General features: G+C 38.4%; 1 protein-coding gene across 1 annotated transcript; it reads left to right on the plus strand.

Moving 5' to 3' along the window:
* The first annotated feature begins 298 nt into the window (after positions 1-298).
* On the plus strand, positions 299-24,146 carry LOC136864967 (uncharacterized). The gene is made up of 3 exons (XM_067142374.2): positions 299-320; positions 18,070-18,197; positions 23,945-24,146. Exons 1-3 carry the CDS (start codon positions 311-313, stop codon positions 24,053-24,055), a joined length of 249 nt encoding a protein of 82 aa, XP_066998475.1. The 5' UTR covers positions 299-310; the 3' UTR covers positions 24,056-24,146.
* Positions 24,147-26,372: the final 2,226 nt, after the last annotated feature.

Here is a 26,372-nt window from a genome sequence, read left to right on the forward strand (position 1 = left end):
AAGAAGATCTGCATAGTCATGTCCGCTGTGTTACTAGTGGTCGTAGGTACTACCATTGCTAGTTCAATAGCTTGTTGAAATGAAACGTGGCTGAAGTAAAACAAATGGAGAAGTCTACATTCGTTATCGCTGTAATACGTGAACATAGGCATCAAAAGGATTAAATGGACGTAATACCGCGCTCGTTTCCAATAGTGTTGTGGTTCCCACGACACCCCCACATCCAGATAGTGGGACGCATATATATATAAATGCGAGTTTTCTAGTCTGCTTCAGTTCTCTTCAGTTCTCCCTTAAATTTTACACAAGAATGAAAATGGGTAAGTAGAGACGTAAGTTAATTTGATACTCCTGAATTGATCTGTACTTGAGTCAGCTGATTAATGTTTCTCATTATCTCTCTGTTCACTTATGCGCAGTTGAACGACAGTAGCTTGAGGTAACAAATCCCAACGCAATCAACTTGCGTTTAAGAATGCTTATGCGGGTGATGGTCTCAATTACGACACGGAACGTGCTCAAATACACCAGACTACTGTCGGTGGTACTACTGCGAGTCAAAAGCTCTGGCAATTCGAAATCTCTGAACACCGTAAAAGTGGTTAGTGGGACGTAAAACTTCCTTTTTTCTTTTACAGTTTAATTTACATCGCACCGACACAGGCACTGTAGGTTTTATGGTGGTGTTCACTGAAAGGTGGATCGATTCGTCAGGGGGAAGTGATGACTGCACAGCCCTGCCACTGGCAAGGTGTTCACTGAAATCCTGGAAGGGAGGGTGGCCGGTGGTTAAGAGTAAACTGGATGAAAACCAGTGTGGTTTTCGACTAGGGAAAGATTGACAGGAACAGAATTTTAGTATGCGCCTGGTAATTGAAAACTGTCTGGCTTCATGGCTAGCGTGCCGGCCTTTGGTCACAGGGGTCCCGGATTCCTCTCCCGGCAGGGTCGGGAATTTTAACCATAATTGGTTAATTTCGTTGGCACGGGGGCTGGGTGTGTGTCGTCTTCATCATCATTTTATCCTCATCACGACGCGCAGGTCGCCTACGGGAATCAAATCAAAAGATCTGCACCTGGCGAGCCGAATTTGTCCTCGGACACGGACACCCCCGGCGCTAAAAGCCATACACCAGTTCAATTGGAAACTGATACGAGAGGAGTAAACAGTTATGTTTATGTTTCGTAGACCTAGAGAAAGCAAATGACAGAGTACTGAGGGAAAAGATGTCACCGTTACGGGGGACTATGGGATTAGGTTGAAATTATTAAAATCAATCAAAGGCATTTATGTTGACACTCGGGCTGCAGTAAGAATTGATGGTAGAATGGGTTCTTGGTTCAAGGTACTTACAAGCGTTAGACAAGTCTGTAATCTTTCACCTTTATTGTTCTTAGTTTAAATGGATCATCTCCTGAAAGCCATTAAGTGGCAGGGGAAGGGGGATTCAGCTAGGTGAACATGTAGTAAGCTATCTGGCCTACGCTGACGACTTGGTCTTAATGTCAGATTTTACCGAAAGCCTGCAGTCTAATATTTTGGAACATGAAAATAATTACTGTAATGTGGTATGAAAATTTCCATTTCCAAGAATAAATTGATGTCAATAGGTAAGAAATATAAGAGAATTTACTGTATTTACAGATTGGGAATACAAAGCTGGAATGCGTAGATAATTTTAAATATTTAGGAAAAGTGTTCTCCCAGGATGGCAGTATGGTAAATGAGATTTAATCAAGGTGCAGTGCAGCTAGTGCAGTGAGCTCGCAGTTGCTTTCAACTGCATTCTGGAAGAAGGAATTCAGCTCCAATACGAAACTGTCTTCACATCGCTCCGTTTTCAGACCACAGAGCTCGATAGCTGCAGTCGCTTAAGTGCTGCCAATATCCAGTAATCGGGAGGTAGTGGGTTCGAGTCCCACTGTCGGTAGCTCTGAAGATGATTTTCCGTGGTTTCCTATTTTCACATCAGACAAATGCCGAGGCTGCACCTTAATTAAGGCCACGGCCGCTTCCTTCCAATTCCTAGGCCTTTCCTATCGTCGCCATAAGACATATCTGCGTCGGTGCGACGTAAAGCAAATAGCAAAAAAAGAAAAAGTTTTCAGACCAATTTTGCTTTTTGGGAGTGAAAGCTGGGTGGACTCAGGATATCTTATTCATAAGTTAGAGGTAAGAGACATGAAAGTAGCGAGAATGATTCTGATAAAAACTGGTGGGAACAATGGCAGGAGGTATTCGGAATGAGGAGATAAAGGATAAGTTAGGAATGAACTCGATGGATGAAGCTGTACGCATTAATGGGCTTCGTGGTGGGGTGGGGTACAGGGAGGCGAATTGAGGAGAATAGGGTACTTAAGAGAACAATGGACTCTGTTAAAGAAACGAGGTATTAAACTAAACGAGGCCACAGAGCTCATTGGAAATAGAGGATTGTGGCGGCAGTTAGTGACTTCACAGAGGCTTGTAGCCTGAACGCTGAAAGGCATGAAGTCTATAATGATGATGTATGTGTGTGTCTATATCTCTTATTATTATTATTGCTGTCCGACTCATTGGCTGAATGGTTACCGATGGGGCCTACTGTTCAGAGGGTCCCGGGTTCTATTCCCGGCCGGGTCGGGGATTATTATCACGTCTGTTTAATTCTTCTGACCCTGGGCCTGGGTGTTTGTGTTTGTCCCAACACTTTCCTCTTTATATTCAGACAGAATGCTACACTACCAACCACTACAGAGTCACGCAATAGTAATTACATCCTGCCATATAGGGTTGGCGTCAGTAAGGTGGGACCTCCAACCTATTTAGGTCCTATGTCCCATGCCAAGGGGTGGGTTTATTGCTTGGTGAAAGTTGGTTGTATTCTCTATCCATTATTTCCCGCCTACACTTTGTCCAGCACAAATCTCACATGGAGTGACCGGAATTTGAACCACGGCATCCAGTTGTGAGAGGCCGGCGCGCTGCCGCCTGAGCCACGGAGGCTCCATAGGAAAATGAACACAACAAAAATTGTTCTGATGGACTGTATATTTATATGTGGCTGGGAGGCGTGAACAGTCTTAAAGAAAATAATGAGAAGGAAGAGCGATGTCCGATACGCGGTGTTGCTTCCTCAGCGACGGTTTGTATGTTCAGAAACAATGTACTGTATTATTGAGTAGGAATATTTGCTGCAATAAAGGTGACCGCTAACTCACTGAAGTAGTTGCTAAGCTGTTTATTCTTGACTCAAGAACTACCGCGTTGAAATGAATTATTATTAATTATTTTTAAGTAATAGGGAACCGTTGCACTGCATAAATGGAAGGTGTGTGCAAACCTATGGTACGAAAGTATCCCTGAAAATGTGGGGAACTCTAATTTCGGATTACGGTTTAGAGCAGAGGTTCCCAACGTGAGGGCGATCGCCCCCAGGTGGGCGATTTGGGTTATCAAGGGGGCAACAAATAAGTTGGGGGGGGGCGATGAGTATTCAAAGGGGTGACAATTAAAATAGTACTGTACAGTAGAATTTGCCGGGTAGCACGAGACACTGGCTATTCTCAGCCGGCGATATCACTGCACTACACTCTTCTCCGTAGTCCCTACCTGTTATTGCTCAGCGCGACCGACTGATGACTCAACCCCCTCCCCCTCCCGCCATCACAATACACTTGCCGTTGACTTACATTCGTCTTCAATCTTAACTAGCATTTGTGTGCTTCACCATCAGTATTTGTGCGCGTCTTTTCTGTTTTTGTGCGTTAGTTTTGAAGTGTAGAAGTTCATGAGTATTTAAAATTCTGTTTCATTGCGTCACCACAAAATGTGCAGTTTCCACACTTTTTGTGCGATAAAACATTTACTAGTAATGAAGCCATGGAGCCTTCGCGAATGAAATATCATTTATCAAGAGTTCATAGTGATAAAGTGAGTAAAGAATTTGGTTATTTTCAACATCTCAAAGCTGAAGCTAATAAACGGCCTAATTTGAGTGAAGTTTATAAAAAACGAGCAACCGATCTTGCCAAATGTCTTCTTGCCTTTTACCAGGTGTCTCTATTGATCACTAAATGTGGTAAACCTCACACAATTGGAGAAACTTTTGTCTTACCGGCTACCAAAAAAAATTGTTGAAATCATGCTAGGCGAGGGTCCTAGCAATAAGATAAGTCAAATGGATCCTTTGAGCAACAATACTGTTTCCAGGCGAATTGATAAAATGGCCACGGACGTTGAATCCAAACTCACCAATTTGTTGGAAAAAGTAAATTTGCATTGCAGATTGATGAATCAACTGTGATTTATAACAAAGCAATTTAATTAGCTTATGTGACTTTTATCAATGAACAAAAGGAAATTACCGAGAAAATGTTGTTTGCTAGAACTTTGATCACTGATACGAAGGGGTCGTCGATTTTTAAAGTAGTGAGAGTTTCCCATAACAAACGCGAGCGCTTGCGCAACAGACGGTGCTCCTGCACTGCCAGGTCGTCTTAAGCCCACCTTAAGAAAGAAGTGCCAGAAGTCATCACTATTCACTGTGTCATTCATCGTCAACACTTAGCTGCGAAAAAAATTGAGCGGTATCCTGCATGAAACCCTACAACTGGTTATTACTGGTGTCAACAATATCAAATTTAATTCCCTCAATGACCGTCTGTTCCGACAACTTTGCCATGAAAATGATGAGCAATTCGTACGCTTGCTTCTACATACGGCCGTGAGGTGGCTTTCCTAAGGAAACTGTTTACGCCGTTTCTTCGAATTGTTTGACATGGTCACTGAGTTTCTCGACACGTCTGATCCTGTCTTAAGTGAGAATTTGAAGCAACGCAAGTTGGAACTTGCGTACCTTGTAGATATTTTTGAAAAAAATGAAGGAAGTCAATATAAGGCTTCAAGGAAACAAGATAAACCTTACCAAGGCCAAAGGAATTATTTCATCATTCATCGCCAAGTTTGATATTCACAAGGTAAATATTGGCCGTAAGGAGCTGATTCAGTTTCCGACACTTAAAAAGGTGTTCAGTGTCAGATAACGAGACTCCTGAACTTCCAGAAGACAAAATCCTAAATTTTACTGATCATGATCACCTTGACCAGTTAAAAACTGACATGGAATCAAGATTTGAAGATTTGTTTAAGTTACAAATTCCGGATTGGATTCTAGATCCATTCTCGTTTGAAGCTGTGGATAAGCTTGATAACTCTTTGCAGACAGAGTTTATAGATCTGAAGTATGACTGTGAGGCGAAAAACATTTTCAAGCAGAGCGGTTACGAGTTAGCCTGGATGAAGCTTATGGACAGAAAGGTGAGTTAGAAATAAATTCTATAGATTAAGTTGTTCTTATATACCTGCTTCGGTGGACGGGTCATGTGAGACGGCTGGAGAAGGGTAGGTTACGCAGGAGAGAAGTGGACTCTTCAAAGGAGGGTAAGAGGAGAGGAGGAAGGTGAAGTTAACGATGAAAATACTCACTTATTTGAGGATTTAATAATCAGAGATGCAGAACTAAACTAGGTCAGAGAGGCAATTGCAAGTGGAAGGTAGTGGAGTTACATAGTTAATTTACAGAGACTTGTAGACTGAACAAAAAAAGAAACAACAGTCTATGCGGTAATGAAGTTATACGTATGTACATTATGTATAAGAACATAGATTCTGATTGGTGTAGACACTCATCGCTTGAAGCTTGTTGGTCAGGCATGTTTCCCAGGAACAGTTAGGGGGATACTCGGCAAATTTGGCGGTAATTTTAACAATGGACTAGTTTTACCATTACAATATCTATTTATGTAATCTTATACGTTAGGTGCTTACATTCATACATTTTCTCACAAGACTCTAAATTTTCAAACAAAAGATAAGTACAAGAATGCCCCATAGATTACCTACAGTTAATCACAACATCCTAATGTAAAATGGTAAGTCATTCTAATGATTTGGCAATTGTTCTCGTTAAATTTGGCCATAATGCTATTTTAAACTGACAGCTTTTAACCTAAAGTCTTCAGATATTCTGTAATACGTATGTTCAGTCATTTCTCCCTGCAATCATTGTATTTAAAATGTTGTCGGCTCCACTTCAGTCTTTGCTAAATCTCATGATCCAATAACCTGTATATCGAATCAGGATTCACTATCACCATCCTCTTCGAATGACCCCCCATCACATGTTATTTAGACATCTCTACTTGGCGATGTGCTTCGAAATAATTTGTTTGTGAAGTGGATGTGTCTGAAGTTAATGTGACTACAATGCATATCAGCAAGAAAGGATGAAAATATATAACCAACAGATTGGAGTGATCACAAAGGTACCTAGGTACTGTTGAAGCCAGGAATTTCATTGACAAGCTCCCGGTGCACACCTTTCCTATAAGCCGCATGTTCAGCCCATTTGATCATCTTCCATCTATTAAGACCTACGCTAATTGTTTTCTTTCAAGCTATCGGAATAAAATGAAGGTCATACGTAAATTTCAACGTATTTAAAAGAAAATGTTCATCTCTTCTGACAAGATAATTTTGCGTGGCCAACCTTTAACACGTTGGGTGCCACGTGCCGCCATATGGCGTCACGGTGGTCTACAAATTTGAGATGGCGTGACGCCATATGGCGGCACACCGTTCTTGAAATCAGAGTTGGCGTGACGCCATACGGCGGCACAGTTGAGTTTCAGGCGATGCGCCGTAGATAATCAGCTGTGGCATCTATGCGCGTAAAATTGGTACTACGTGAAGGGCGAACTTCAGGGTCTATTCCAGCTATGTATTTTTACTGTATGCCACCATGTGGCGCCACAGTATTCTTCCGAAGCCACTGACTGGCCAGTGGTCTTTGTCACAGGTGAAAGCGCGCCAGGCTTTGTTTATTCCTCGTTTACGTACGTATTATCACTCAGTTTATATAGTTGTGCAAAAATATAAAAAAATGGAAGATATTGGTAATAATCTTACGAGGGAACACATACATGTGTTACACTCGGATTCGGTTTAAATTTGGTAGGAATATTCGTGGGAGGCAGTAGAATGCCAAGGTGAAAACTGTATGTACCCAGCGCAAGTTTAAATGCCAAAATTGAGCAAATAAATAGTCATAAAATTAGAAGTACCACGGGAGTATCGGGGTGTGGCGGAGAGGTAGGGAGGAGCGAAGCATCGGACGTGAACCAACCGGGCTGCGTCGAGCTGCGCCAGCAGCCAGGTAGCGTACAGTTAGCGCGTTTCCCTTAACTTCCCGATCAGATGTGCAAAACGTAAATATGAAAACAGCACATGAAACAAGTGTACAAAGGACGATGTTTGAACAACGATGCCAATAAGGTTTGAAAAATTACAACGAGTAACAAGAACTCGGGCATGCCGAGACCCATATTTTCATTGTTTAGAGTTATCAGAAAACTGTTCACAACAATATGTAATGCAATATAAGTACTTGTTTTGCATTTTACTAGGTTTTCATAAATATTGCGTTAATTTGAATTAGGAAATAAAAATCCCGTATTGGAAATTGGTATTGAACATTCCATGTCAAAAAATTCTGTGACACCATATGGCGTCACGCTAAATTTTATCTTTCCTAAAAATTGATGTGACACCATATGGCGTCACGCATGACCATGGTATGGTGAGATAAAATTTACTTACTACATCATATAAATACATCCCAATATTATATAAATAGTCTACAACGCGTACAATTGCTTTGGCACCAGCGGAATGCAATTCAAAAACATGCCTGGCACCAGTGGAATAGTGTGCTACAATCGGCTCGGCACTCAACGTGTTAAGGAATCTATTACAGAGCATGAGATGTTAGGTTAAGATTAGAAGTGTTATTCACATGTTGTTTAGCAATAAACATAATGCAACTATTTTGATGATTCATTTAACTAAGCAACCTGAAACTATAAAATAACTTGAGGAACGCCGAAAGTCAATATTTAAAAAGTTTAATTAGAGGGCAGAATTGCTTCCTGATTCATACTGTACTTAAGAAGAAGTAGCTTGTGAAGTGTGCTTTGCAATTTTCTATACATTTTAAAATGAAACGGAAAAGCACCAGGAAGTTTTTATTAATTTCCCAAAAGAAGTAACTCTTGACTCATGTTGTTTCTCAAATTTACAGTATTTAGAACCGTACTTTTCCGGGCTGAGTGGCACAGACAGTTTAGCGCTGGCCTTCTGACCCCAACTCGGCACGTTCGATCCTCGCTTAGTCCGGTGATATTTGAAGGTGCCCATATACGTCAGCCTTGTGCCAGTAGATTTACTTGAATGTAAAATACCTCCTACGGGACTAAATTCCGGCACCTCGACGTCCCCGAAAATCGTATAAGTACTTAGTGGGACGTAAAGCCAATTACATTAATTGTTAGAACTGTACTTCCCTCGTTTTCCTGACATATCTGCAACACACTGTGCACCAGAACAGCGATAAAATTGGTTGTGGTTGTTTGACCGAGATGAAAGTACTGTATGTTCATGATCTAACCTACCTCTCGTGGTCGCATATAATAACCACATAACAAAGTGCACTTTCGGAGGACCACTTACACGTTATTAAGATAACGTTTTGTAAAAAATAAAGAGTACACAAGTCACTGATTTATTCTGTTATGCGTGACCTAAAACACACCATTAGTGTATGTACTGCATGCATATATAATGTACCCGGATGAGATAGGCCCTAGTTTCATGATTTGATTTTTTATAAGATAAATACAGATATATAGGAATATTAAATGGAATACAGTGTCAGTTTTGTGTGGACGGGAGGATTTCAACATAAGCTAGACATATCGCGACTGTCCGTCGCCACAGTTAAGCTTGTCATTATGGGGAGAATGTTTCTTGGTCAGAATATAAAAGGATTAAATCTAGAGCTCACAACAACAGAATAATGACTACAAGGAAGTGAAAGAGTAGGTATTTCGGAACAAGGGCAAGCAGGCAGCACCAATACCGAGAATATGACGTACCATTATTTTCCACTGCCTCAAGGCATTTTGTGTTGTCATGTTGCAAAGAAGAGATTTTAAACTAACCGATGCGGTGTTGACCAATGGAAAAATTTACCATAGGCCCGCAGATAAACCAACATAAGAAAAACTCAGAGTGAACTCCAGTTAGCTTCTCCGATAACAATAATTAAATTATTCCAACCACATAATTGAATAGAGGGAATTTTTGGGATATCATTCCCATGTTGATTAATTGTAATCGTAATAAATTAAAGTAATGAATTCGTGGAAATGACCCACGCTATCTCGCCATTGGTCAAGATGAGCACGCCATCAGGGACGCCGAGTTAGCGCGCGAAAGGTGGAGGACAGGAATTAAGTGATATTTCCATGATCACCGAACGATATGAGTTCAGAATACGACACATGAATGTGTATCGCCAGTTTCTTAAGTAGGATAAAGCAAGGGATCAAAATCCACCTGCATATGCCAATTTAGGATAACCAACCCCCCTCCCTAGGAGATGACCGCGGATGACCCCGGCGGGAAACCATGTCGTCCATAAATAACCAGTAGTGGGACCTCACAGTAATCAGTTCTTACCAGCCACTAGTTGTTATCGGTCACCAGTCGGGTCAGTCGTATGAAGTAGTTGAGACTCTGTAAGTCAGTACCTCGGGACGCATTCGAAGTCAGTTAGAGATGAAAGTGCATGAGTTATTAGGAGAATGAAGACGAACAGTGAGATTATCCATAGTACCGAGTTTAAATAATCAGTACAACTGTATGTTGAATTTAATAAATGTCATGTGATTAAATAATAAATAATTAACGGAACGCCGATAGTATCCTTGGAAGGCAGTGTGCGGAGCCTGAAGTAAATAGCTCAAGATAGACGGTGAATAACTATCCGAGCAGGGAACTATAGGAGCTAGGCGATTAACAAGACGGCTTAGAAATAAACCAGGAAGTGCCGGTTGAAGACGCGATACGCGCCGGTTCAAATGAACGACACTTCGTCGTAATGTGCCACGACGTGTGTTTCGGGCTTATATGAAGAATATATTGTGCAAGTGTCAGAGGTCTAGGCGCACCTATAAGTGTTTTTATTAGTATTCTTGTATAAAATAGTGTAATAAGGTGTTAATCATGGGTAATCGCACAGAAGTGTTTTGCTGTGTTAATTTTATATTGTGCGACATGATGGACGAGTAAATCACCATGGGGCCGTGAGACCTATCTCCCGCTACGAGACAATGGAATTCTACATAGGAATGAGTACACAAATTTAATATTTGGGGATGTTATCGCGACTAAACGGGGTTCAATGTAGATTAATTATGGTTACTTAACATGGTCCGCCTCCCGAGTCCATGATTTAATTTTTTTTGTTAGACGGACGAACTAATTTATATTAACGTAATAATGGGTTAGATTAATTAATTTGAGTATTTGTTTGTTGTATATAATGTAAATATGGGATATATTTCTTTCAATTAATGCATGCTGTTTGTAATACTTTGACTTAAGTTCATTTCAAGTGTTAAATTCCTTTTTGTGCTAACCCATTTATTTGATTTCAATCACTGCGGTGATTATTTGTATGTTAGTTAGGAATATTTTCTACCAAACAGCCAGATTATGAAAGTGCCAGAGGATGTAAAATTTGTGTTGCGTACGGAAGGTCATTAAAATAATAATAATAATATAAAAATATTTGAAGAAGAAGAAGAAGAAGAATTTACTTGTTTATATTTTGGACATAATAATGATGTTGGGAGTTGAAATGAAAAATTTGAGATTTTTAACTAATAATAATAATAATGATGAGAATATTTGAAGAAGGAGAAGAAGAATAAAAAAAGAAGCTACTTTTTTATTTTTATTTTTTTGATGAAAATAATAAGAGCGAGAAATTGAAGTATTATAGCGAGGATGATTACGGGTTACGATAATCACGATTTCTACTAATAATAATAATGTTCCATCTGCTATGGGCGTTTGTAAGTTCTATATAATAATAATAATGATCGGTGTGTTTGCGAGAAAGAAATAATAATGTATGTGAGTTGGCAAAGGAAAGTAAATTAATAATAATAATAATAATAATATTTTGTGCGTTTGTAAGTTCTATATAATAATAATAATGATCGGTGTGTTTGCGAGAAAGAAATAATAATAATGTTTGTGAGTTGGCAAAGGAAAGTAAATTAATAATAATAAGAAGATTTTGTGCGTTTGCAAGTCAAAGTATAATAATAATAATTACAGTGCTTCGTGAGTTAGCCAGTGCAAATATAATAATCAATGTGGAGATGACATGTAGCGTAAAGACTTTAATTCGCGTAGTCAGTTTGATTTTACGTAAATTGTTGATTTCACGTTTGGACTTTATTTTAACCATTAAAATTTGTTTAAAAGCGATAGAGGCACGTGAATTAGGATGGTCACGATATGTTAAAAGCCCAGAGTGGTTTGAGCCCATATTTAGAGTTGGAAGTCATAAGGGACGAATATCCGGCGTGAAATAAATTGAGCCGTATTGTTTGTAATGATGAAATAGATGAATCTCAAGGCCTAAGATGATATAAAATGCATATTCCGGTGTTATTAGTGGCAGAATCCACGCACCGAGGATTAATTTATGAATTAAATATTTGAAGAGTTCCGATAAAAGGAAATGGACTTCAAATTGGAAGGAATAATTTAGCAATCGCCGGCATTGGAGGTATTTGCCCAGCCGCGATGTGCCATAGGTTGTGAGATGTGTCTTGGGAGGACGTGTGTCCCCATATAAATTAACGGCAGTACGAAACTGAAGGTACGGTCCCGAATACCGTGTTGTCCCGACCGATATAAAGCAGATCTTAGTGGTTCATAACGGGATTTAACATATGTGACTAAATTCTAAAGAGTGGAAATTAAAATATCATCTTTCCATTTTTAATAATAATAATAATAATAATCATACTCCAAGTGAATCTTGTCTTAAATCAATTGCGTAGTGCCAAAGTAGACTGAAATTGTAAAGGTTTATGCATTTAACCATAAATATGGCTAACGGTAGTGGAAACGTGAAATAATAATAATAATAATAATAATAGTAATAATATTCTATATAAATAAAATTGTAGGGGGTCCGCTGTCTGTAATTTCTTTTGTTTTGCCAATTTTTCAGATATTTATCCGTTTTAGGTCAACTCAAGACCGAATCGGTGGTTTTTACGTTTCGTGTCTGTTTGTCTGTTTGTCTGTTTGTCTGTTCCACCATCACGTCGAAACGGCTGGATAGATCTCAACCAAACTTCATATTTAGAGTATACTCATCCCGGGGAAGGTTTCGATATGCATATTATTTTAAAATCTTTGAATACACGGGGGGTTTATAGGAAAACCAGAATAGTTTTTCCACCATCACGCCGAAACGGCTGGATAGATCTCAACCAAACTTCATATTTAGAGTATACTCATCCCGGGGAAGGTTTCGATATGCATATCATTTTAAAATCTTTGAATACATGGGGGTTTATAGGAAAACCAGAATGGTTCTTCCGCCATCACGTCAAAACGGCTGGATAGATCTCAACAAAACTTCATATTTAGAGTATACTCATACCGGGGAAGGTTTCAATATGCATATCATTTTAAAATATTTGAATAAACGGGGGGTTTGTAGGAAAACCACAATGGTTTTCCTCCATTTTCTCTTATACTATTGATTTTCTGTAAACTTCGTTTACCGTACGTGAAACGTCTCTTCATTATAAACAACTTTCGTTATGTTCATAATTTACGTTACTCTTCACATGACGGAGAAATTTACAATTTTCCGCTGGTATCATGCTCTGCATTGAGTGACCGACAGACCGACAACGAACCTACAGGTTACCATGGCAACGTCTCTGACTGCATGCCAGCAGGGAAGTAACGTATTGCCATTTTCCTCATCATGCTTTTAAATTCGTGGTTTTTCCTTGGGTAGAAGGCAAGAGAGACGTCAATCGGCCTATCTGCGGGATATTGGCGGAATACCGTTGGATGTTATAACCGCCTTCGAATAGATAAAGTAATAACACCATTAGTCATCTTCTTATTATTTGTTTACCTAGGAATCACAGGACCTAAATTTCTCCTCTGTTACCGCTTTATTATATTCATAACTCACACTAGCATAATTTATTGAGAGCCATTTGATTTTCCAATACATTAACTTGGCATTTACATATTTGTCGTTATCCGGCTGTCCTCAGTTATAATCCATTTTCTATTACTTTCAACTTTCTTAACTGTATTATTTTCTTCCTTAATTACGCCGTATGTACGCGAGTGCTACAAACTACTGGATGTATTTCCACCAAGACTCATATTTAGAATACACCTGTCCTTGATAGGTTTTAGGGCAAATATTGTTTCTAAATCCCTGAACTGGCTGGGGGTTTATACGAAACCGAAACAGTGATTTTGCACTTCCACAAAATATACACAACCAACGTTAATTAAAATCTACCTGCCTTGGTAGAAATTAATTTCTAAACCTTTTTTCTCATGTGCATCATTTCGATACGAGGATTAATAAGGGAGATATCATTAACGGACCGTTTTTCTGTACAAGTCCCATCGGACTTAACTCACGGGCTGGTGCGTGTAAAGCGTATTCCTTACAACTTGAAAACTACTGAAGACATTCGAACCAAAATTTATATTTAGCATCCACCTGTCCAAAGTTAGGTTTTAAACGTAAATAACATTTCATGTTCCGGAATGGACTGGCTGTTTATAGGGAACCGAAATGGTGATTTTACTCTTCCACAATATATACAGAACAAGACCAACCTGACTGGAAATCGACCAAACGTGATGGAATTCCACCTCTAAACCTTTTAATGTGCATTTTTTCGTCAGGAGGATTAATAAGGGAGATATCATGAATGGTCAGTTTTGCAGGTTAAGTCCAGCGGACATAGCCCAAAAGGTGTTTTACATGGAGCAGATTCCTTATCTATATAAATCAAATCGTAACGACTGTGTGCCTCTACACTGACTATTCTGGCGAAATTTTCTTACAGCTTTCCGTTTAAGGGGTAATAATGACCATCTGCATAATTTTTGGTTTAGTTTCCTGAAACTCCTAATTTTTACCCGCCTCGCCCAAAATCCAGATTGATCGGGCGAGTTGGCCGTGCGCGTAGAGGCGCGCGGCTGTGAGCTTGCATCCGGGAGATAGTAGGTTCGAATCCCACTATCAGCAGCCCTGAAGATGGTTTTCCGTGGTTTCCCATTTTCACACCAGGCAAATGCTGGGGCTGTACCTTAATTAAGGCCACGGCCGCTTCCTTCCAACTCCTAGGCCTTTCCTATCCCATCGTCGCCATAAGACCTATCTGTGTCGGTGCGACGTAAAGCCGCTAGCAAAAAAAAATCCAGATTGCGGCATAATCTGCCAGAAGAAAAAGAAGATAATTGAAATTTGACAAAATTATACGTTTTAGCCTGTAACGAACGGAAAAAATCCTAGATCATTAAAATTTTCACTTTTTATCCCCGAAGAATATCGAAATATGCAGGCAATTTTAATGATGGTGCAGACCTTCGGAAATTTCTATCACATAACGGATTGCACAATCTCCGTTCAATTTGGAATGATCTACAACCTTGGTCTTATGACTTTTTGCCGTATCTGTATCCATTTTACCTTTGATTTTTCTCTATTAATCGATGTTAAGTCAATTTGGAATTTTCACATGCATAATTCATACTTTCAATTACTTATATGAAATACAGAATCATCAAACTCTTCACGAAAATTGGCCCACCCAGTAGCCATATGTGAGCCAAATGCTATGTATGTAGCTGTCACATAATTATCCGAAAAGTAATGTAATGTGAGATAATCTTACAAAAACGTTACCCTGTTCCACGTTTCTAACTCAATCTGACCCAAGAATAGATGACATATCATAGGACCAGCCATTTAGGCTACTAAATCCGGCGTGTCTTATGGTGTAATCCTTTGTCGATATGACGTACGTTTAGTAGCAGTTAATCTGTAACTGAAGGTCTTCAATATTGTAAACACGCATATACTTTCGTATGCCGATCTATATATATTCACTGATGTCGATTTGTAGCGATCGAGAAAGGGTGGGTCTGCTATTGTAATCAGTACTCCCCACACCGACTTTGACTGGCAGTATGAAAGGGTTCCTTCTCCAACTCATGTGTAACTGTCATTAGTAAGGAAGGCCTACAATTGTAATGAATAGTTCACTTCTCGATTTGACTTGCAGAAGGCAAGTGAGCATGCAGTTTTGTTTAAAACTCCCCTACCCGATTGTATTTGGAAGCAGACAAGGGTGCCCGCCATTATAAAGAAATGTCCTCATCTAAAATGTGACTGGCATTAGGCATAGTGGCCTGCTATTTTGATGGAAACTCACCAACTTGGTGTGACTGGCAGTAAGCTGGTTGGAAGTAGGAAAATGGGCCTGGCATTATAATGATAACTGCACAACTCAATTTCGAGTGATAGTAGGGTAATTGCCTGCCATTATAATAAAAACTCCTCAACTGTAATCTGTCTGGAAGTAGGAAAGGGGGCTGCCATTTTAACGAAAACTCCCCAAATCGATTCCGTCCGCGTAGTAGGCAATGGGTCCTGCAATTATAATGTAAACTTCCCAACTCGATTGTGAATGGCAGTAGGCAAGTGAGCCTGCCGTTATATCTCAAATCCATAACAAACACTTTACATTGCAAACAACGTACGGGGACCTCCCCATGCTCTTTCTCGGATAACGCTAAGAGACATGCAATTTTAAAACAATCTTATTTACTGCATGTACACTATTTACTTCGATATTCGAATACAATGTAGAATACCGTAGCGAAGCACGGGTACATTCGCTAGTTATTAATAATTATGATGAAAGGAAGTTAAGATATTTAATGGGCGATGATTCATTGTTACGAATATAATAATAATAATAATAATAATAATAATAATAATAATAATAATAATAATAATAATAATAATAATAATAATAATAATAATAATATTTATTAGGAAGCTGATCATTAAATTGTGCGGATAAATTACGAGGAAGAACGACCCTTCGTTTGAAACGTCGGAAAGGGTTGGCATATAATCATCCCAGATGACAATTGATAATAATCAAATATAGGATTATAATTGAAATTAATGATAATAATAAATTAATTGATGGTAGTCACAGAATATGATAATGATCAGATAAAGAATGGTAATGATATTATTTAATAATCATAGGAGGATATGATAGGGACAGTCGTCCTGTGTCGAACTGCTCAGAACCAGATGTTGGGTTTTCACGGGGAGATTGTTAGCGGTAGATACGTAAATAACCCACGGACGGCACATGTCTTCATGGTCAGAGCATAGTAATGAACCTTTCCGTACGTCTTGTCGTATTGACAAGTGTAAATGTTAAAATAGGCTTTGAGTTAATGAACTCTACCTGGCGTGTTTGTAAATCTGGAAATAATAGGCTAGAGTTTGTCCGTACTATAAATTCCCGTTTTTCGAGGCGATAACATTTCCACGGTGGGTGTCCGGCTCACCAGAATGTACATACCGGAAGTGTCTCATGTCCAAACGGAACGAGGAGACGACAGTAAAAAGTTACTGTCGTGCTTTCGTCTCCGAAAGAAGATCTCCAGCGGTGAAACGTCCACTCATACGGATGTGAATTCGATCCCCAGTAACCAATTGGGGCGAATTCACCAGATGTTTTACACTACCAGAGTAGTGAGGTAAATCCAAGTAGTATGTCATTTATTTTTCAGGATGGAAGTGTCCCAATGTAATAATTGTCATCTTGTGTAGTTTGTAAATAAGTGAATAAATTGCTCCTCATTGCAATTTCAATAGGAAACACTTTCCATATCTTTTCATTGTAGTTAGTCCAGTATGCCCATGGAATTTAAGTTGTCACTTCCCAGTCCTATTGTGGAGTCAAAAATTTGTATCCATGAATGAGTCGTCCCTCGTAACCTTAATTTGCATGCCCCGTTCATCCCTGCGTTCATTTGATGCGCCGATATTAAATTTGATTTTCTTTATATAAATTTTTTTATCGTTTTCGAACTGATCACCCCTGAGATAAATGCTAGTCTGGGACTCAGGAAGTGAGCGGGTGCAATACGTTCACACACATGAGGTAAGCACTGAAACTAAAAACACTAGACATATTATTTACACTTGAAAAGACGTAACTGAAATTGTGCTAATGGTTTGGCTGAACTTAAAAATGTTAGCACTGTTGTGAAATTAGATAATTTCATGAGACTATTGTCTCCACATGCTACTTGCGTCCCTGTCGCCAGAAGAACCGTCCCGCCAGCGAGGTGCTGCACTCTATACACAACTTCATCAACAAATACATTATATAAATGAAATACTACAGTACTGCACATTTAAACACACAAATAAATGATATAATTATTTAGTTATAATTGTTAATGCGATATGTGCAGTAACAGCCAACGTAACACTCCATTATAGTACACGTGCTTTCCCGTAGGTGCGGGGAACTGGCAGGAAGTGCGTCATATCATTAGAAACGTCACATTTACGTTAAGCTCTTATTCTTTTTAAAAACAGTGTATATAGAAACTTTTGGGTGTACAGATGTTCAGTCTTCAAAATGATGTATAAATAACTTCCAATAAGCTACTAGTAACACTACAAGTTCAAAAACCAAGCCCCGTATAACAATCATCACTTGTTTCAGTAAACATCCAACAGCGAGCTGCAAATACTTCCCCGTTCAGTCGCTGATAGCGCTCGGAGCTCTCCGCGATAATTACGTAGCATTCAAGAGAAACTACGCTCTGTTGGTGCATCCTTGAATCTTACAAAAGTGACTCGGATAAGTTGGAAATAGTTAAAATATAAACGAGTGCAAAATGTTCCTTCCATCGTCTTCCTCTGTCGAGGAGACCGACTTCAGTTGTCTGTGCCTGAAAAAAATTGCAGTTGACTTTCACTGTTAAAAACGTACTTGTGAACGATGGCTTTGATAGTTGGAATTTACTGCTCATGATGTTAACTCTATTATTTCTTTCTTTGTTTCCAGCATCTAGTTGCATCTTTCAACTGACTCTCATAGCTCTACTAGTCATCCCTTTCGTAGTGAACGCCAAACCTGTAGTAACTCTGGATGCTGTCGATTCCTGCATTTTTACTTGTGACTACTGTTTCAAGGTGAGTTAAGTATGTAATAGTGACGTGATCTTGAAAACCGTGCCTTGTCCCTAAAATCATTTTCTGTTAATTGTTTCTGTCCATAATCCTGAACAATTCTTAAAATAAACTAACCCTTAAGCTGGAAAATTTTTCTTAGAACTGTGTTTCAGTCATTAGTACCAGTTTTTACTGATTTGTTCATAAGAGTTGTTGAAAAGTACGAAAAGAAAATTACCGTCGTTGCGCCAGGGATACCGCGTATCCCACAATGCTCTTCCAAACCATTATTTTCCTCAAGACTGTTCACGGCCCCCAGCCACATATATACAGTAGGCCTACATTAGAGCAATTATTGCGTACTGTCTTAAGCTTGCCTAATTGTCTTGCCCTCCAACGAATCAACACAGGTAAGCAATTTTATTGAAACTTGCGTAGTTAATGGAACTCTAACGCTACGAAGGGACAGTGTAATTTCTCAAAATGTGCCCAAGAACGACGACCCGGAGAATGTACTTCGCAAGTTGTAATGATGTTCAAAAACATATCTATGATTTTTTTAGTATATATTAGCTAATAATAATAGTAATAGTAATAATAATAATAATAATAATAATAATAATAATAATAATAATAATAATAATAATAATACCTAGGATTTCTACGATATGTCATAGTTTCATTCTGATGAATTATTTATCAGCTTAATTTAAAAAACACATTTGTGGATTATGTGAACACGATAATAGGTACTTATTGGTCGTATAAATGTATATTTTACTACATTTTATCATTGAGACACATCTAAAAGAGCTTAACTTTGGCCAGACGTTTCAGTCGTTCTTCAAGTGTTATTCACATTGTTTCTATCGATAAAGCGAAGTAATCTTGTTTGTGTTCAGTTATTTTTGATTTCTTTTCTTTGGAATTATCTTATGATTAAATGAAGTCTGAAGATAACGGTTTTCAGGAGAAGTAAGTAGTCAAAATAGAAAGGACAATGGCCAGTTTGATGCTCCCTGGCTTTGCCTACACCCATTTCACCCCTCCTAAATATTTCCTGTTAAGTGGTTACCGCACTGTTGTTGGCAGGTACTAATTCTTCTAATTCCCTGATAGTTTCGAAGCACAACTAACCGACTACGCCACTGACGACGGTTCAAAATTGTTATCCACCTGAATAGTAACTGCTCGGTTCGAATTGACGTATCAATGGATCTCGATTTGTCGGTGCTAATTTACTGGCCAAACAGGGCGCTTTTAAATATTCATTGAAAAATAGTCATCATACGATATCGTCGCTCTGCGAGCAATAACGAGTATCTAACAATGCTCTTCCAAACCAATTTTCCCTTAAGACTGGTCACGCCTCCCGGCCACATATTGTTATGCTGTCTATCAGAACAATTTTCGTTGTGTTCATTTTCTATGCTGGTGTGCAAAGGGAAATGAACCTTACTGCACCGCTGTGTAGGAACGTATGTTTGTGTGACGTATTTACGCATGCCTACAGTATGATGTATTTAAGGTTTCTTTTCCTTTACACATTAGTATAGTAAAATGTGCACAATGAAAATGATTGATCTAAAAATTAACCAACAATGAACAGAATAAAGAATATTGCAGTTAGCATTTCGCGGCTTACCTTGATGTAGGAGGTTACAACTACAGTATATTACTTTTTATAGAAAGACATTGATATTTCAATGGACAAGTCGGACATAATATCAGTTTTTCATTGAGTTTACGCTGCGTACATATCAATAAAGCATACAGTGAAGTTAGAACACTATTTCTAAGGCTTATGGAATCACATTTTTTTACACAGTCATACTAATCACGTTTGTGTATTATATTACGCAAACGTTCTTTAAATGAACTGGCAGCTCTCAGTTAAGTGTTAAGCTTAAGTGAACACTCCATACTTACATATTTCTGATATACACGTCGAATTTCAAGTAATACAGAAACTTAATTTATCAGTGTGTTTGGAACAATGTTAATGGTCGTTGTTTTGAGGAGTATTGACTTTCTCTTTAACTGTTTGGCTGTCAGTGTTATTATCTGCGCACTTTTTATCGATAAATTTGTGTACGGGTTTGAGGAGTAAGGAGAGAACAATTCCGGTTCCAGTAGTACTGCCAACTGAATGGAAATTAAATCTGAATTGAATCGATAATATGATCGATCGATATGAATTTTGCTAAACCTTTGTTATCTTAAGCCAACAACTGTGTCACACGCACATTATATAACATTTCTCGATGCGAATCTTATTCCTAGAGTGAATTCTATAGTTTGGCTTTGCTGTGTAAATAACAACAGTACTAGTACGTAAAGTGTACGCCAGATGTCGCACAGCGATGCATAAGCGATTCATAGTTTGTGTTTCAAAGGTTGCCATTACGAATCTCGAAGATTGTCGAGGTCGACCAATTCAGCACTAGGGTGTAAATCTATCCAGAAAAGGTGCGCAGATAATAAGTATTTCACTGTGTTTGGCTATGTGGAGTACTGGAACATCGGAGTTTCACTGACTGGCCTGATCCTAGTAATATTATCCTAAATTTCCAGCAGTCGTTAAGTATTAAGAATATTCTTTATTATCTCACAATCATACTGATAGTCCGGCTAGGCGGTGTAGGGGCAAAGCGTCCGCCTGTTACCCGGTGGCCCCGGGTTCGATTCCCCGCCGGGTCAAGGGTTTTTAATTGTAAATGATGAATATCCCTGGCCTGTGGACTAGGTGTTTGTGTCGTCTTTAACGTTCCTTTCGTCACATTCAACACTTTACACTTCTGCCATTTACAAAATACACGCAGGTTCCTCACATATGGTGCATGTAGGGGCAAAAGATCTTTCTAGGTCGACGCCCCGAATAAATAGCATTTATAAAAGTTAAAAAAATAATCCTGATATCACCATAGAGAAAGGTTGTAATCACCAGTAAACATCAGAATATCAATGATTAGTCGGATCCAAGCATTATTTTTCTGAATTTCCACCAATCGTGAGAATAAAGATGGTTCTTTATTGTCTTACGACCGAGCTCGATAGCTGCAGTCGCTTAAGTGCGGCCAGTATCCAGTAATCGGGAGATAGTGGGTTCGAGCCCCACTGTCGGCAGCCCTGAAGATGGTTTTCCGTGGTTTCCCATTTTCACACCAGGCAAATGCCGGGGCTGTACCTTAATTAAGGCCACGGCCGCTTCCTTCCACTTCCCAGGCCGTTCCTATCCCATCGTCGTCATAAGATCTATTTGTGTCGGTGCGACGTAAAGCAAGTAGCAAAAAAAAAAAAAATGTCTTACGATCATCCTGATATCACCAATGAGGAAAGTTGTAATGAACGATAAATATCAGTGTTTCAATGATTGGGCACTTTCATTTAGCCTGTGTTGTAAGTAGCTAAGTAATCTCTACTAGCTTGGAAAACGTTGAGATGAAACTGACGTGATTCATGGTTTATGCGAAATTCCAGTGTCAGCAGTCATCTTAGAGAAACTTTTCGAAGAATCATTTGCCAAAGGTGTCAGCTGCCCAATGGCCCCCAATTGGCTGTTTCTCTGCCTGTCTCTTAATCGCAGATACTTCCTGAGACGGGCAATAGTCTATGGCTTCCTCACGTGAAAGCCAGATACCCCATTCCTTTCTGAACACGGGCTAAGGACCAGCTATGGCGGAGTTATAAATGGCAGGAAGGAACAAAATGAATCGTGCTGCTGAAATCTCCATCGTGGGTTTTACCCGTGAAAGTGTCGTACAATACACCATATAATTATAAGTTTTAAAACGCTTATGAAAATGAAAATCCACAACCTGTTTCCAGTCACTCGACTGGGCCAGGAATGGAATTAATAAAGCTCCACCTAGCGGCGAGCATAAGAATTGTGCCGGCTGCCGGAGCCTGCCGCACTCCGCTGAGGTAATGATTAACGACTGACAGATGAAATGAAACGATACTGAAGATTGTTGCTGGAATGAAAGATGACAGGGAAAACCGAAGTACCAGGAGAAAAACCTGCCCCGCCTCCGCCTTTTTCGAGCACAAATCTCACATGGAGTGACCGGGATTTGAGCCACGGAACCCAGCGGAGTGAGGCAGGCGCGTTGCCATCGGAGTCACGAAGGCTTCTTTAAAACGCTTATATTTATACTAAATAATTAAATTCAAATTTATCATTGCTATGATCTGACCTTCATGGTCTATTGTTCTCTTTAATTCATTCTACAAGCTTTGATGTCTTTGCTTATCAGCACTGTGTATTTCTGTATAACGTACTCGGACTGTGTTTGTGTGGGATATATGTAAATGTGAGTAACTGGGATTAATTTACACGTTCCAGGATTTTGAAGTGCGATAATGTCCCGCTATCTGGCTAAAATGAGTTGGTAAAAATGTGGACATTAGTATGGTCCAGTGATAAACTTCTTCAGTCTTATTGTGATGTACGACAGATTAGCATCATCATCATCATCATCATCATCATCATACACCAAAGGCTAAGCCTTGCCACTGCAACTCAATCCTTCTTTTCTCTTCACTTCCTTGTAGTCTTTACTTTCCGTCAAGTTTCTCACATCGTCGAAGTATGTCATCCTTGGTTTTCCTCTTCCTTTCTTTCCTAGTATTTTTTCTTCAAAGACATTTACTAGGAAGTCACTATGTCTCTGGATATGACCTACAAGTTTTAAATTCCTTTTTTTCATATCCTTTATCAGTCTCGTTGCTCGTTGACTTCTTTTAGAACATCATCTCGATTGGTCTCTTTTTTTTAATCCAGCATGTCCTCGTCATTGTCCTCCAAATCTACATTTCAGTCGCTTTCAGTGAATCTCTTTTCCTTTTTCCAATAATCCAGCTCTCACAAACGTAAAGTAGTACACTCCAGACAAAGGATTTTACAAAAGTCTTTCTTGTTTCTAAACTTATGAGTATTTGTTAAAATAATTCTTTTATTTTGAAAGGCCTGTTTAACGAGGGCTATTCATCTTTTAATTTCATTGGTGTATCTATTGTCTTCAGTTATGCTTCCTAAGTAACAGGAATGTTGCACTTGCCCCACGTTGGAATTTCCTAGTCTTATGTTTGTATTAACTCCCCTGCCATGGCAGATTTGCGTAGAATGGTGTATTGATGGAAATCCAATTAATATACCAATCAAAATACACAAAAAATAACTTACATCTTTGGAACTAATGTGGTAGTTCGAAAATCAAGTTATGGACTATTGTGAAGCTTAAAAGATAACTTTTAATATTACTTTTTGGAAGAAACTTTGAAATATAAGAAGTTATAAGATAGAATTGTGCACATATCGTGTCTTACATTAAGAGGTTGTTCTCCTACCCTGTTTTACACAAGGCCATGACTATATTTCTTGAAAAAACTCTGCTTTACACCGACAGTAAGAGTCATTATTGTCTTCAGGAGTAATTTATACGGACATAATTCATATCAGAACATTGTCTCGCTTTCGATACACAGTGCGATTTTAGTTTAATATTTTCCTGTAGATCTCTCTGATTAATGGCTTTAAGAAAATAGGATTATATATTGTATCGTTTATTGCGTTTTCAAACTGCTCCTGAATATATGGTCACTAATTCTTGGTGATCAACATGAAGCTCTTCAGGAAGTTAATTCTTGATATGATTTGTTCTCTTGAACATTACAACGGATTTAATACGATATTGTTTATTATTCATCTATTAGACTGGAATAACGAATGCATTACTAATTTACTAAATAATTTTCTTTTATTTCAGGAGGAGATCGCATTCAAGTGCGCCAATGAATGTTTGGACAAAGAGGGAATTATGGATGAAGATTGGCATAGAACTTGTCCGTTCTTCGGACAAGCCGTTTACGTCGACTGAGAACTTGAAGTGTGAAATTGGTTATATTATGCACGATTGTGAAGCTTGTAAAGCATAATACTGCCTTTTGAAAAATATCTAGAAATATAAGTCTATAACTGAACAAAAGTTCTTGAATAAAGTCTTTTCCCTTGTAATATCCTCCATGATTATGTTATAGCTACATTACTGGAAATCAAGAGAGTGCCATGTCACATATTGTTCTACAGACTGACGAATATGAAAAAGTGATTTAAGCAACTTAGTGGTAGTATTCAGAGTGGCTGTCCCAGACTTGATTGGCAGCAGGTGTAAATAATCTTAAGAATTCCCAATAAACATTATTTTTATAAAAGTGATTGGTATAAGAATAATATACGAGATTTTCAATTATACAGTACACATACGATGTTTTGCATTGACTTGTCTCTTGAAGACTTCATGAAATGTACGTGTGACATGAAAACATGATATATACATTGTACCCATCCCTGGCATATCAGGACAACTATTACAAAATTCGGTTTCACAAAAAGATGTATAAATGGAATTGTTGGATGAGAACATTCGGAAGTCATTTCCTGGGCTCGAAGTCTCGTCTTCCCTACTTCCATTGCGTCAACGGCTAGAGCTCCAAAGCATACGGGCAGTGGAATGTTCGTAAGAGAAAATAGGCACTATATAAAATATAACGAAAGTAGGGTTCTTTACAATGTGAGAGGAATACACTAATATTATTAAATGAGAATAATCTTTGTTGAAAATATATGCTAAACATTTTATTATAGTGATAAAATCACTCGGTAAGTAGACGAGATGATACCATATTACAACACATAAACAAAGAAATAATCAAGACTGAAGCAATCATTATATATAGTATGCCTTAACGTCCTTTTAGTTTATTCACAGTTGTAGTTGCCACTTGCCATACCATAAATCATTTGATTAATACGAACTGTCACGTGGATTTATTTATCTATAACAGTGATACTAAATGGCATCTATTATTTTAATAAGCTGATCAAAAATGGCACCATCTTGTTGAATCATATCGTTAATTAACTCTCATGGTTGTGGAATGTATGCATTCCACGAGTACATTTTCTTTTACACACGAGATTGTATCGCCGTATATCAAACGCATGGTCTATTTGACTACAACAATTACATATTACACTGAACACATACGCGTATCCTGGGTTTACCATCACCATAAAACACTTTGGGAATTATAAAACACGTAAACACATTACATAGAAATATATAAAACATATAGCACACAATACTTCTTGAAGATATGGCCTAATAAAGCCATAGTATCAGGTTAAATCCATAGTTCGGACGTGAGTCGAACTCAAGTACTTCAGCTTCCGAGGTAAAAAATCTGAAACTCATATCACGAGCTAATTTAATGCATAAAAATGGGGAAGAGTCCGTCCTTCGCAAAATCATAAAATTATCCATGTTACTCATAACGTATCATTAGCATGGAATTGATACGGCACTGGCAAATGAAAGAAGGCTTGCAGATAGACGCTAAGATTGTTGGAAACAAACACAATCTCCCCTCAGACCGTGCAAATCCTTTCATCGTAAATCCGTCAATCTATGGCAATGGCTGTGTGCCTTGCTCTGCGGCTACAAACATTTATTGTATTCCTTCTTCCTTTTCTTTTTTCTTTCTGTTATCTTAGCTCGTTCTCAAGTACGCATTCATTTGAGAACCACTACTTTTTAATTTATTATCTGGCTATATATTCAGCCTAATTTAATATATCATGACAGCCATTATTATTATAATCCTTTATTATTCCAAAATCTCAAACATCTCACAAGCTTCACCTTCCCACATCATACCACTGCATCTCAAATCCGTTCTATTAATTTACAGAGAAGACTCCATTCTCACAGGTTATTTGACTAATTCAATTTCACTCGCGTGTCTTATATAATTCACATATTACCTCGGTTTGAACATCTTCAATGATCATTTATTATTATATAGGATATATAAATACCTGAATCACCTTGAAGCAAACATATAGTCTATATTCAAATTACTACGAAAATCTTTACCAGATAGTAACATTACGAAGAAATTATAAATTTAGCTAAAGTGCTATTCTTCTTAAAATATATGCTTCATATACACTAAGAATTTATAGGATCTATATACTAATTAATGCAAATGAGCCTACTAAATATCAGTGATTAATCTTGAATCATCAAGAAACCCTAAAATAATAAATAATCTTTTCCCAGTCACACGCGTATAGTGTTCCCTACATTTAATATTATTAAATTGCTACTGGCATACAAATCTCGTGGTTTAATA

Source organism: Anabrus simplex, chromosome 2, assembly GCF_040414725.1.
Source record: "Anabrus simplex isolate iqAnaSimp1 chromosome 2, ASM4041472v1, whole genome shotgun sequence".
NCBI classification, from domain to species: domain Eukaryota; kingdom Metazoa; phylum Arthropoda; class Insecta; order Orthoptera; family Tettigoniidae; genus Anabrus; species Anabrus simplex.

Coding starts and splice junctions, on each gene's coding strand:
- LOC136864967 (XM_067142374.2), top strand. Junction 18,198..23,944: donor CTTGTGACTACTGTTTCAAG/GTGAGTTAAGTA, acceptor CTTTTATTTCAG/GAGGAGATCGCATTCAAGTG.